Raw genomic sequence first — 14455 nt, forward strand, 5'->3', positions numbered from 1 at the left:
ACAATGGGCATTTCAACTTCCCCTACCGTGATCTTCCGCTCTGGGAAAAAAGTCCCGGCCTGCATCTTCCTGAACAGCCAAGTGTTCCGAAAGATGCGTGCATCATGCACCTTTCCGGGCCAGTCTGTGTTAATGTCAATGAAATGCCCAGGGTGATCCACAAGCGCCTGGAGAACCATAGAGGAATACCCTGTCCGAGTAACGTACTCGGATCCTAGGTGGGCTGGTGCCAGAATAGGAATGTGTGTCCCATCTATCGCCCCTCAACAGTTAGGGAACCCCATTTGTGCAAAGCCATCCACTACGTCCTGCACGTTACCCAGAGTCACAGTTCTTCTGAGTAGGATGCGATTAATGGCCTTGCAAACTTGCATCAACACGATTCCAACGGTCGACTTTCCCACTCCAAACTGGTTTGCGACCGACCGGTAGCTGTTTGGAGTTGCCAGCTTCCAGATTGCAATAGCCACCCGCTTCTCCACTGGCAGGGCAGCTCTCAATCTCGTGTCCTTGCGCTGCAGGGTGGGGGCAAGCTCCTCACACAGTCCCATGAAAGTGGCTTTTCTCATCCAAAAGTTCTGCAGCCACTGCTTGTCATCCCAGACTTCCATGACGATGTGATCCCACCACTCGGACTCCTCACTCTCACTGTCACTTTGGATCTTAAGGAATAGTTCGACAGCAAACGTGACGTGCTGGTGAGATAAGTCAGCATACGCCTCAGCAGTTCGGTCTCCATTTCCCGCAGACAGATCGCGCTGCACAGAAACCGTTGAAAGATGGCGTCAAAGATGGACGGAAACAAAGGGATTTCTGGGATGCGAAGCGATGCATCACCGGGCGTTGGGACAGGACCCAGAATGCCCGGCACCCACGCCCCCTTCCCACAACCCACGGCGCCAGAATGGGAAGAGGTGCTCTGTGGGATAGCTGCCCATAATGTACCGCTCACAGTAGCGCTGCAATTGCTGCAAATGTGGCCAAGACAGTACTCTGGTCAGCTATCAATGTGGACAGACTGCAGCGCTTTCCCTACTCAGCTGCACGAAGTCAGGTTTAACTCACAGCGCTGTACAGCTGCAAGTGTAGCCAAGGCCTTACAGTGCATTTTCATTTATTTTTTTTAAATGGAAGCACTTCCTTCCTTGTTACTGACTATGCAGATTTGCTTACAGAGTGTTCATCACACAGTGATTGCAGGAAGAAGGCTGCGTTGATGTTCATGTTTTCAGTGAGACAAGAAATGAAATGGGTGTGGGAGAGTTTCCCATTCTCAGTTCATCTTTTCTTTAATTAGAGAGGGACTAGAGACCCACCCTCCACAGGAAACCTACAAGAGAGGACAAAGGGGAGGAAATCTCTACAAGGTTCCCACTTGTTCAGGCGGGCAGGAAGGGGCAGGGTTTGCTCCTCTGAGGAACAGGCTGTAGGGCCAGCGCCTAAATCCTGGGGTCCCCAGGAATCTGCATGGATCCTGGGAGAGTCAAAAGCAATGAAGCAGAGGCCCTGTTTCTCTGAGCTGCCTGAGTTTCTAGTGATTCCTCCCCATGTGCCCTGTTGTCACTTTAATCAATGCACAGGGCTTCAAAACTAGCAGCTAATCCTTGAGCCCTGCCTTTAAGAGGGACCCTCACCCCAGGAGATGGGGGTGGGCACTGAAATACTGGGCTGTTGTATCCACCTGGGAGAATCTCTGCAGGGCTGGCAAGTGGGACAATGAATACCCTCCTTTCGCCTACCCTGATCCTACTCACCCACGACCTGCTCTTTATCCCCAGGCAGATCTCTGTGAGGTCTAGGAAAGCGCTGCCACACAACTAGCTGACCCTCAACTGTTTCACATAAGGGCCCTATCTATGCACAGATCCCAGGAATACAACACCCAGGCCTAGGGTTGCCAGATGTCCGTTTTTTGACTGGAACACCCAGTCAAAAAGGGACTGTGGCGGCTTTGGTCGGCGCCAGCCGTTAGAAATCCGGTTGGCAGCATAGGGGGGGCCCGGGGCTAAGGCAGGCTCCCTGCCTGCCCTAGCTCTGCACGGCTCCTGGAATTGGCTGCCAGGTCCCTGCAGCCCCTAGATGCATGGGCGGCCAGGGAGGCTCCGCGTACTGCCCCTGCCCACGTACTGGCTCTACAGCTCTTATTGGCTGGGAACCACAACCAATGGGAGCTGCAGGAGCAGTACCTGCGGATGCGAGGGCAGTGCGCAGAACCTCCCTGGCCACCCATGCACCTAGGGGCTGAAGGAACCTGTGGGAGCTGTGGAAAGCGCTGCCAGGACCCTGCATCCCGAACCTCCTCTCACATTCCAACCTCCTACCCCAGTCCAGAGTCCCCTCCCGCACCCAAACTCCCTCCCGGAGGTTGCACCCCCTCTAGGCCCCTTCCCCAACCCTGAGCCCCCTCCTACACTCCAAACCCCTCATCCCTGGCCCCAGCCCAGAGCCCACACCCCCAGCCGGAGCCTGCACCCCCTACCGCACTTCAAACCTCTCAGCCCACAGCCCCTCCCTGCACCCCAAATCCCTCATCCCTGGCCCCACCCCAGAGCCCACACCGCCAGCCGGAGCCTGCACTCCCTACTGCACTTCAAACCCCTCAGCCCACAGCCCCTTCCTGCACCCCAAACCCCTCATCCCTGGCCCCACCCCAGAGCCCACAGCTCCAGCGGAGCCCTCACCGTCCCCACACCGCAACTCCCTGCCCCAGCCCAGAGTCCCTTCCTGCACCCTAAATCCCTGGTCCCACCCCAGAGTCCACAACCCCAGCCGGAGCCTGCACCCCCCTCCCACACCTCAACCCCCTGCTCCAGCCCGGTGAGAGTGGGGGAGAGTGAGCGACGGAGGGAGGGGGGATGGAGTGAGGGGGGGCGGGGCAGGGGTGTTTGAATCATGGGGTTTACAAAGCACAGAGTTAGAGGCCAGTCAAATATGAATGTAGTTAAAACTCAGGCATGATCAGACCCGGGTGTTTATTTAGGCTCAATGACACTGATTTGTAATAAAATGAAAATTCAGCAGCCTTGCCAGATGTGCTATGCTATTGAGAACAATGTCAAGGCCAGTGTTTTCCTTTTCATCTTTCTTTCCCCCAATTCCTTCTGTCTTTCTGCTCTCACAGGAGGGTTGCTTCCAATAACACTCACACCCAGCCAGGCCAATTTGAATTTTTAATTTATTTATTTATTTATTTTCCTGAATCAGCCAATCCTGATTCCCAGGAGTTAACCTGATTCAGGGGAAGGGTCCAGCTGACACGAAATGGACAAACCTGCATAAGGTGAGCAGACTTTGGCCTTGGCTTTCATTTTCTTTGAATGGCACTGAAGGACCCGCCGCCGAAATGCTGCCGAAGACCCACAGAGCGAGTGAAGGTCCCGCCACCGAAGTGCCGCTGGGTGAGTAAAAGCGCTTCAGCAGGTGGCGCCTTTTTTTTTTTTTTTTTTGATCACTCTCCCTGCTCCCTTCAGGTGCCACTTGTGCTCAGTGGGGAAGCGGCCGCTGCCCTGCTCCCCCCTAGCTACACCACTGATAGCTGTGTCCATGCGAGGGGGTTACACTGACTTCACTACAGCTGTTTTTTATACTGATTTAGTTACGCTAGTGAAAAAAGTGTGTGCAGACAAGTTGTGAGTAATGACTGCCTCAAGGCTGGGATGGATGTCTGGTACCTGTGACCTTGCAAATCCTTGGCCTCTCTGTTAGGGCTGTTTACAAGGTAGGCAATTGGGTGATGGTGGCACTGGTCCATTAGCAACCAAGGACTAGATCTGTAAAGGTTTTTAGGTGCCTAAAGATGCAGTTCAGTACCTAAAGATCTATAAAAATCTGGCCCCAGCTTCATTCACACAGGCCCGAAAGGTTGTTTATTTTTCTTTCGCAATGCTCTGTTTGGCCTGAGAAGACTTCTTAGACTAATACGAAGCAGTTGCATGAGTCAGCGAGAGGCCCATTGGCGGGGTTGTGTGGAGAAATTGAGAATTTGCTCTGGTACTTTGGCACCATCTACACATTTTATGGAAGAAAAGAGAAACCTGCTCCCCCCTGACTCTCCAAAGGGACAAGGTATTGGTGGGAATGGTGTAAGGAGCAGTCTGACACCCAGGTGCTGACTTTTGTTTTTGCTGTTCTCCTCTCTGCCTCCCCAGTTTGAGCAGTGGGTGGGGCCGTGTGTGGAAGAGGTCGAGCGGGGGTGTGGCCTCAGGGCAGAGCACAGGCAGGGCCTCTGGGCGGGGTGGGGGAAGAGGCTGAGCAGAAGTGGGGCCTCAGGGCAGAGCGTGGGTGGAGCTGGGGGCAGGGCAATAGTCCAGGCACAGGGGCCCACAAAAGTTTAATCTGGCCCTGCGGGTGCTGAGCACCTCCTATTTTTTTCGGTGGGTGCTTGAGCCCCCGAGCACCCATGGAGTCGGCACCCATGGTCTGACAGGAAGCTGTGTCTCAGAGTGGAGAACCTTTCCTGTCTCTGCTGCTGTGGAACATACCCTGATCTTAGCGTGCAGGAGATTCTCATTAGAGACAAAGGGCCAGAGCCACCCGCTGAACTCCTGGTGCAGGGCGGGAGGAAGACACTGTGCCAGAGGGGTGCTTAACATCACATCATCCCCTCCACTACAGACGACCAGAACAACACCCAAAGACTGGGCGGCACTGTTCAGGGATGGGGAGCAGAAGGGCCCTGTGACTTGCCCCACAATAGCACAAAGCTGGCATCCCATGCAGTAATGCCTGTGAGAAGGCAGTACTGAAAACGCAGCCTGCTCTCCCTCAGTGGACAGAGAGCGTGAAGCTCCTTGCACAAGCAAGTATGAATCTCGCCCCCAGTGGTAAAGCGGCAAAGAGCACTTCATTTCCAACGACAGTATCACGCCATGTCTACACTGCACTTTCGTCGGTAAAACTTTTGTCACTTGGGTGTGAAAAAAATAACCCCCTTTAGCGATGAAAAGTGCCAGTCTGGACAGTGCTTTGTCGGTGGGAGACAAAGCTACCACCCCTTGTTGGGGGGTGATTTTATTTTGTTGGCAAGAGAGCTCCCTGCCATAGTGGAAGAGCTGTGCCGCTGTAAGGTGTGCAGTGTAGGCATAGCCTCAATCATGAGCACTGAGTGGGACTATACACTGCTAGGGGTATTTGACTCTGTTCTTAGCTCTGGGAGAATGTAGCCAACATTCCCAGCTTCCAACACTTTTCGAGGCAGGAGGATGGTGGATGTTTTAAGGGTGTGTTTAAATTATACAACAGATTTTTCCCCCTGTGGCTAACTCCTCCACACTGAGAGCTGTACGTGTTATGTGGGCGGAAGAGAGAATTAATTAGTCATCAGGACTGTCTCTGGTTAGTAAAACTTGCTTCACAATGCAAAATTAGCTCCTACCTGCCAGGGGTGCTGGAACAATATGTATAGTGGAGGTGCTGAGAGCCATTGAACCAAACTGTAAACCCTGTACATATAATGGAAAGCACTTCAAGCCAGAGGGTGCTGCAGTTCCCCCAGCACCCCTAGTTCCAGCACCTATGCTACCTTCTGTAAGGACCTCTTTCAGCGGCAACACTTGTTTCCAAAGACAAATGCGTATTAGTATAGGTATCTACTACTATGTAATCTACTGCCTCAAGAAAACCTCTGGGAAACAGAAAAGAGAGGAAGGTAAAATATAGTCTACACCTTCAGGTCTCTGCCCATGCTTCTGTCTGCTCTCAGTTCATCCCAGCTGGGCAAGATGACACGGTCAGAGTGACCAGGAGAAGGAAACGATCTCAGCAGTAGTTCAGGTCACATGGCATGAGATGTCCCAGAGTATGGCGTGGAATAGACATAGAATGAAATTTAACTCCACCCAGGTGTGCTCATGTTAGTTGTAATTTGTATGGTGCACATGCAGCAGGTAACTTACATGAATGTTTTATGTGAAAAGTGACGTTGGTAGAAAAAACACCTCTGCGTCCTGGTGGCCATTCTGTTCAGCTGTCAGTTTGAGTGCAGCACAGCTGTGCTGTGATGACATAAGCTCTTTGAAAGCAGCGTTCTTTTTAGTTAAGATTATAACACAACTACCGGTTTGCTTGTCCACTGGCCAAACTGCAAACTTGTGTTAAAACTAGTGGCTTGTGATCCACACACAAAAAAAGTGAAACGTTCAGCTTGGGATCATCAAGATCCAACTGTGGAAATTAACAAGGGGAGTTGGGCAGTTTGAAAAAATCTCTGTTTGTTTGGATTTTCCAACCAATCATTCCCCCGGCTGTAGCTAGGAGTTGATAGAATCACAGATGTTAGAGCTGGAAAAGATCTATTTATTAGGTCATCTACTCCATTTCCCTGCCAATGCAGGATTGTTCCATACAGTATGTTTTCTAATCTATTGGTCATGGAATGAAGGACTTGACTTGAGGGCACTTTTGACTACTAACAGTAATTTTTAAATGTTGAAAATGATATTTAATAGTGTTGAATAAAATACATTGTTTATTTCCACTTTAAAAAGTATTTCAACAAGAAAAGGAACACTATTTAGTGCCAATGTAAAAGTAGCTATAAAAAGTGTGTGTGTGTGTGTGTGTACGTGCGCACACACCTGTGTGCAATGAAAAAGGTCTCTTTGGACTATCCATATGAAATACAGAGCATAGATAAGATTCAGCTAACCAGCCACAAGGTGACACTGTTTCACACAAATCTACTGAAAGGGCACTTATCTGAATGTAAAAAGGACCAAATCAGATTTCTAAAAGTACATTATAATCCATTGGACTATGACTACTAAGTATTATATACTACCATTAACTATACCATCCCATATGCAGTGCTGTAATGTAATCACTTTATGTCTCTATTAAGTAGGTGCTACTATAACACTGCAGAAGGCTATTAAAAAAAAAAAGATTGCTTGCACATTTTCCATGTTAGGAAGCCAGGAGCGTGATGAATGAGGCCATGGCATCACAGTCCTTTCTGGTTTCCATAGAGAGCTGCCACCACGTCCTGTACTATGGCAGCTTTTGTAAAACCACAAATATTCTTTTTGAGCTGAGCAAAGAAAAGTGAGACAGAAAAACAAGAGTGATCACTCACGCTCTAGATGGGTGAGTGGGTGGCTGAAATTAAATGGAAGTTTAAAAAGGAATGGTTTCAGAGGGGCATCTGTGTTAGTCTGTATCAGCAAAAACAATGAGGAGTCCTTGTGGCACCTCAGAAACTAACAAATTTATTAGTCTCTAAGGTGCCACAAGGACTCCTCGTTTTTTTAAAAAGGAATGGTGACTGCTGTCAGAGTGATCCAGGGGTCCCAAAAGAATAAGAATCAGGAGATTTGGGTTCTATTCCTAACTCTGCTGCTAGCCTCAGTTTCCCTATCTCTATAATCAGAATAATACCAGTCCATGTATGAGAACTGCTTTGAAATTTCAGATGAAAATGCTCAGCGCTCCAGGTTGCAAAGGAAAAAACCCCTGACCTAACCTGAGAGTTAATTCTCTTTGCAAAGCCCCTGTAATTGTTTGTTTCTCTTCAAATGACTTGGGATGGGGGAGAGTTGAGAGTGCTTTTGTCAATTGTGTTAGCTCAATTGAGTTAGGTTAACTAACTGAAAACCCTTCTTTCCACTGGAGTAGATACAAGCTGACATCTTTGAAGTCATGGTAGATGATCATGTTGTATCCTAGCCTCCTCCCTATTCTAAGCCAATGGTGCACAAGCCTCTGTCCATGGGTGCCTCCAACCCACTGGGGTGTTTCTTGTGGCTCCTCGCTTTCTGCAGACTGTATGCTGTCATTTAAAAGTATTCCATTTGAACCAATGCAGACCTGTCTTAGGGCCAGACTGTGCCCTCCTCTCCTACCCTGAGTACCACCTTACTCTCCAAGGTGTTGTCATCATGCAGGTTTCATCATGAGTCAGAGGCTCAGAATCTTGCTTATTGTAAAGAGTTAGCCTGAAACTAGTGCTTTGAGAGATGGGAACTGACCCTGATTTATCTCAGGGTGGTGCTAACTCTGAAGCCTAATGTGATGGTGTAGATGTCAACATTCTTCACTAATATTTAAGTGAAATATCCAATTGATATGACTAGCCACTAGGGCTGGATACCAGAAATTATAGAAAAGATATGAAAAAGATATTAGGTGAATGGCTAATACCTTTAGAATACTTGAGCATATCTGTGAAGGACAGGAGTACTGGCAAAAGTGAGTTGGAGAGGGCAGAAAGGTACTGGGTTTGATAGATAAATCCTGCAAGGAGTTTCAGCAGCATCTTGTAAAAGGCTAAAAATAGTGCATTGTATCACATATCAGTATATGCTGTATCCACTTAGACTTAATTAGATGAATTCAGACATGTCTGCTTCAGCCTTAATTCTTCATTTCTTGGACCTTTATTGATTTGTCAGTTCAGCATTTTACTAATACCTACTCTTATGGATTAACTTTCTCTGGTTTATTTTTATAAAAAAAGTAACCCTGTTCATTACCTGTCATGACTGACTGTAGTTTGCCAATTTATGTTATACATAAGAATATACAGAATATTAAAAATGTAGTTACCTAAAAAGAAGCCTACACATAACAGCCAAATTTCAACTGAGCTGTCTTATTTTTAAAACCACCACCACCAGCAATATTTGAGTGCACATGTTGGAACAAAAATAGAGAGCCGTATCCTCTAGCCCTTACATGAGTAAAGATTAATTAGTGAAGTCAATGGGATTGCTCATGAGTGAGAATTACTTATGTGAGTAAAGGTTCTAGGATCAAGCCTTAATTTTAAAATTGAGTGTGTTTGAGTTATAAGAGCAAAAAAAGGATATTAAACCTCTATTTTTCCGTGATGTCTAAATAAGACTTCGCTCTGAGGTTAGTTTGTTTTAAAATGTGCCCATGGTGATTGTCGACAAAATAATTACTCTGTTAGGAAATTATATCAAAGTTATCATTATCCCTTGCAAAAACAGAGTTTTACAATGGAAAGACGAATATAATCTTAAAGTGAGACTGTCAGGGCTTTAAGCTTCCATTTAGCCTAACCCAAAAGTTGTTAGCATCTGATGGGGAAAGTCCTCTGAATTCTAAATATTTGTTACTATTTTTTAATCTATCAGTGTATTCCCACAATTTTTGTAGTCCCTCCTGCAGGAGCAGCATCTAACAAACAGATCACGGTTCTTGGTGCCCTTGGTATCATACTAAGGTGATACAGAAATTGAAGTTAATGTTGTCTTTCTTGGATAGGATAGTTAATTTCAGCTCTATTCACAAGAAAATTCAATAGTTGCTGTATAGAATAAGGCTGAGGTGTTGGTTGCTGTTTTTTTCTGATGGTACCATTGTTACTGCAGTGAACTGGCAAACATTAAAAGGTACTGTATCTATATATGTGTTCAGGTTCAAAACTATTGCTTACATGACTGAACAAAGGAAAAAATGTGAGTTGTGCTGTATGCTTTATTTAATGAGCTGTGCTGTATGCTTTCTTTAATGACACTGGGATTCTTTTACAAGGAATTAATCGAAGGAGGAAAAAACCTTTTAATGGAGCACAGAAAACTGAGACTGGCATGACCCTTCCATGATTATATTTCCCCTAAAAGAGAGAAGGAATTTGGGGAAGAGCAGCAGAAATGATAAAAGGGCTGCAGGAAATGATTTGTCAGGAAAGATAAAAAGAACTGACTATGCTATAGCTTGGTAAACCACTGGCTACATCGACTGATATTACAATGATAGACTTTTCTAACGTACACCGGGCTTAAATAAAGAACCGGCAACGGAAAGAGAACTATCTAAGGGCTCACCCCACAACTTTAGCTGAAGGGCATAAACACCTAAGAGAGATGGAGAAGGAGCTACAACTAGGAGTAAAAGAATAAAATGAAAAGAAAGGGCAAATTAAGCTATGCAAATGTCCCCATAGAAAGGGGAGAGCCCTATAGCTTGGGATGCTGCAGATGTTATAGGAACTGGTTCTGCATTGAACTCAGGGAACTGGGCTGGCTGGGACACCCCTCCCAAGGAGGCAGGCTAGCTGGGAATCCCAGAAGAGATTAAATAGATAGGGGACCTGCAGAGGAAATGGATTAGCTGGGTGATAGGTTATAGGGGGACTTCCAAGGGGGGCAGGCTGGCTGGATCCCAGGGTATTGGGTTAGAATGGGAGTCCAAGTGAGGGATGGGGCTAGGTGGATCCTCAGGGCAGTGGGTTACATGGGATCCTGGAGGGGTGGGGCTCACTGGATGCAAAGGGCATGGGTTGATGGGGCCCTGGGGGGTGGGCCAGAGGGGACACCAGGGGCGGGATGGGTTGTCTGGAACCTTTGGCCTTGGGGCCTGGGGGTGGGCTGGCTTTCCCCCCAGGCAATGGGCCCCAGGGCAATGGGGTAGAGTGAGCTCCTGGGGGAGTTGGGCTGGCTGGATCCCAGGGTCATGAACCCTGGGACCATGTGTTAGAGGGGGAACTGGGAGGACAGGCTGGCTGGGGCACTGGGGACTGGATCCCAGGGGGATGGGTTACATGGGGTCCATGGGTACAGGCTGGCTGGACCCCAGGGTGATGGGCCCCAGGAGGAACTGGCTCTGGCTGGCTGGGGCCTGGATGGACGGGCTGGCTGGATCCAATAGTGCTGGAACTAGGGCTGCTGCCGCACCCCCTGGCTTTGAAATAGTATAACAAACACCAAATACATGGTTTATTATAAATAAATGATCTGGAGAAAGGGGTAAACAGTGAGGTGGCAAAGTTTGCAGACAATACTAAACTGCTCAAGATAGTTAAGACCAAAGCAGATTGTGACGAACTTCAAAAAGATCTCACAAAACTAAGTGATTGGGCAACAAAATGGCAAATGAAATTTAATGTGGATAAATGTAAAGTAATGCACATTGGAAAAAATAACCCCAACTATACATACAATATGATGGGGGCTAATTTAGCTACACCACGTCAGGAAAAAGATCTTGGCGTCATCGTGGATAGTTCTCTGAAGATGTCCACGCAGTGTGCAGAGGCAGTCAAAAAAGCAAACAGGATGTTAGGAATCATTAAAAAGGGGATAGAGACTAAGACTGAGAATATATTATTGCCCTTATATAAATCGATGGTACGCCCATATCTTGAATACTGCGTACAGATGTGGTCTCCTCATCTCAAAAAAGATATACTGGCACTAGAAAAGGTTCAGAAAAGGGCAACTAAAATGATTAGGGGTTTGGAATAGGTCCCATCTGAGGAGAGATTAAAGAGGCTAGGACTCTTCAGCTTGGAAAAGAGGAGACTAAGGGGGGATATGATAGAGGTATATAAAATCATGAGTGATGTGGAGAAAGTGGATAAGGAAAAGTTATTTACGTATTCCCATAATACAAGACTAGGGGTCACCAAATGAAATGAATAGGCAGCAGGTTTAAAACACATACAAGGAAGTTCTTCACACAGTGCACAATCAACCTGTGGAACTCCTTGCCTGAGGAGGTTGTGAAGGCTAGGACTATAACAGCGTTTAAAAGAGAACTGGATAAATTCATGGAGGTTACGTCCATTAATGGCTGTTAGCCAGGATGGGTAAGGAATGGTGTCACTAGCCTCTGTTTGTCAGAGGATGGAGATGGATGGCAGGAGAGAGATCACTTGATCATTGCCTGTTAGGTCCGCTCCCTCTGGGGCACCTGGCATTGGCCATTGTCGGTAGACAGGATACTGGGTTAGATGGACCTTTTGTCTGACCCAGTACGGCCGTTCTTATGTTCTTATGGTTTCCATCATCAGCACCCCCCACTATAAAAACTGTTCTAGCACCTCTCGCTGGATCCCGGGGGGACAGGCTGGCTGGATCCCAGGGCGATGGGCCCCCGGGGGGACAGGTTGGCTGGATCCCAGGGCGATGGGCCCCTGGGGGGACGGACGGGCTGGCTGGATCCCAGGACGATGGGCCCCCGGGGGGACAGGTTGGCTGGATCCCAGGGCGATGGGCCCCTGGGGGGACGGACAGGCTGGCTGGATCCCAGGGCGATGGGCCCCGGGGGGACGGGTGGCTGGATCCCAGGGCGATGGGCCCCGGTAGGATGGGTTACTTTGGCCTGGGGACGGGCTGGCCAGATCCCAGGGCGATGGGTCCCTGGGGGACGGGCTCGCTGGATTCCAGGGCGATGTCACATGAAATCTCTGCTCGGTGTCCCCATCCGCAACCCTGATTTTGAACCTTTGACCGTCACTCCACTCCCTGTTTTTTCATTAGTTGTCCCAAGAGATTAGTTGGTTCCTGGGTCCAGTGGTCCCTCCCGCTAGGCTGGGGAAGGGGCCTTTAGAAGCAAGCCCGCCCACCTCCCAGTTGTTTCCAATAAGGCTGGATCCCTGGGCGATGGGCCCCGGGGGGACGGGCTGACTGGATCCCTGGGCGATGGGCCCCGGGGGGACGGGCTGGCTGGATCCCTGGGCGATGGGCCCCGGGGGGACTGGCTGGCTGGATCCCAGGGCGATGGGCCCCGGCGGGATGGGTTACTTTGGCCCGGGGGGATGGTCTGGCTGGATCCCTGGGCGATGGGCCCCGGGGGGACGGGCTGACTGGATCCCTGGGCGATGGGCCCCGGGGGGACGGGCTGGCTGGATCCCTGGGCGATGGGCCCCGGGGGGACGGGCTGGCTGGATCCCTGGGCGATGGGCCCCGGGGGGACGGGCTGGCTGGATGCCAGGGTGATGGGCCCCGGCGGGATGGGTTACTTTGGCCCGGGGGGATGGGCTGGCTGGATCCCAGGGCGATGGGCCCCGGGGGGACGGGCTGGCTGGATCCCTGGGCGATGGGTCCCGGGGGGACGGGCTGGCTGGATCCCAGGGCGATGGGCCCCGGGGGGACGGGTTACTTGGGCCCCGGGGGGACGGGTTACTTGGGCCCGGGGCCGGGCTGGCTGGGCCCTGCCTCTCCTCCCTCTTGGTGCCTGGGCTCCGTTCTGCTCCGCTCCCGCCCCCCTTTCGGGGTGGGGGTGTCACTTACCGGCTGGTCCCCTCCGGCGGCACCGCTGCCCCGGCCGCTCCCTGCTGCCACCGCCCCTGGGTGCCGGTCGTGGCCGGCCCAGGAGTCCCCGGCGGGCCCTCGGCGGGGCGGGCCCGGGATGGGGGCAGCCGGACCCCGGGCCGTGGGGAACAGCGCCCCCGGCTCCTCGCACTCAGCCAGCACCTCCTCCAGTAGCTCCCAGTCCGAGTCCTCCGCCGGCCCGCCCGGCTGCGGCCGCCGCCGGCTACTGCTGGGCAGCTCCGTGGGGGCGGGCGCCTGGCTCCCCTTGGCCTCCTCGCCCTGCCCGCTGGGGGCGCTGCTGCTTCTGCCCCACCTGCCGGGACGATCCGCGCCGGGGCTGCAGCTCCGCTTCCTCCTGCTCCTGCTGCTCCCGCTGCCCATGCTGCCGCTGCTGCCCCCGGGCGCGGGGTGCTGGCGGGGCCTCCTAACGGGGTGACTCGCCTGGCTGGGATTCCACAGGCCAGCTGCTGCCGCTGCCTCGGAGCATCCTGGCTGCTGCTGGGGCAGGAGAGGCTGATCCCGGATCCCCTTTCTCCCCTCCCTGCCCCCCCCCCTTTCCTTAGAAGTGAAGCGACTGACTCCTCCTGGGGTAGGTCCAGTAGTAGCAGCCAGCGAGCACAGGAGCAGCAGCCAGGGAACCTGCCCTCCCAGCTGCCCGGAAAGGAAATCGGCTGTTTGGAAGCTGCGAATCCCAAGAATTTGCCCTCGAGAAGGAACCAACTGGGTGTAACCTCGCTGTGAATGTGAATGTGTGTGTGTGTGTGTTTGACCATGGATTTTGTGTGTGTGTGTGTGTGAACATGGAGCCAGTTCAAAAACAGCCTGGAAAAAAAATCTTCAAAAAAGGAAATACCACAAAGCAGTGCTCACAACTTCAATCTGCTGTTGGGTCTAGTCGGTGGAAACTATGACAAATAAACATGGATATTTTTATTTTGTGTGTGTGTGTGTGTGTGTGTGTATGTATGTATGTATGTATGTATGTGAGAGAGAGAGAGAGAGAGAGAGAGAGCCTGGACTGTAAAGTGAAAGGAGAGAAGAACTCAAAGCAAATCTTTAGATTCAAACTTAAGTTTAGTCCAGAGAAATACAGCCTTTTCCTCTTCACTCTTCCCCCAGCACAATGTTTTCATATTCTCTCATGCTTTCCAATTCAGTTCCTTTAAGGGCAGGACAAAAATCAAGCTATTTATACAACATATTTGGACTCTTGAACACAACCAGGGCACTGGTCGGATTAATTACAGAATAATTATGGATTTTGGACTGTAGGAAAGGACTGTGCTCTTTCGAAATTGCCCTTTCTAAAATGTGAATCAGATAGTTACCAAAAAGCCAAACAGGCTGAGAAAATAAGATCACACAGTAACTCATAAAAAGAATGTAGTATAAATTACAAATCAAAATATGCATTGATCCTTGGTTCACATTTCTCAAGGGGACAATAAATTGTTTCA

At 50.1% G+C, this 14455-nt stretch overlaps 1 protein-coding gene across 1 annotated transcript in view; it reads right to left on the reverse strand.

Moving 5' to 3' along the window:
- The window catches only part of CYS1 (cystin 1), a 28141-nt gene extending 14384 nt beyond the window's left edge, over positions 1-13757 (reverse strand). The window contains exon 1 of the mRNA XM_034766499.1: positions 12978-13757. Coding sequence (XP_034622390.1) covers positions 12978-13379 — 402 coding nt within the window. The 5' untranslated portion in view covers positions 13380-13757. The remainder of the gene's footprint in view (positions 1-12977) is intronic.
- Between the last annotated feature and the right edge of the window lie 698 nt (positions 13758-14455).

This window comes from Trachemys scripta, chromosome 3, assembly GCF_013100865.1.
Source record: "Trachemys scripta elegans isolate TJP31775 chromosome 3, CAS_Tse_1.0, whole genome shotgun sequence".
Classification (NCBI taxonomy): Eukaryota; Metazoa; Chordata; order Testudines; family Emydidae; genus Trachemys; species Trachemys scripta.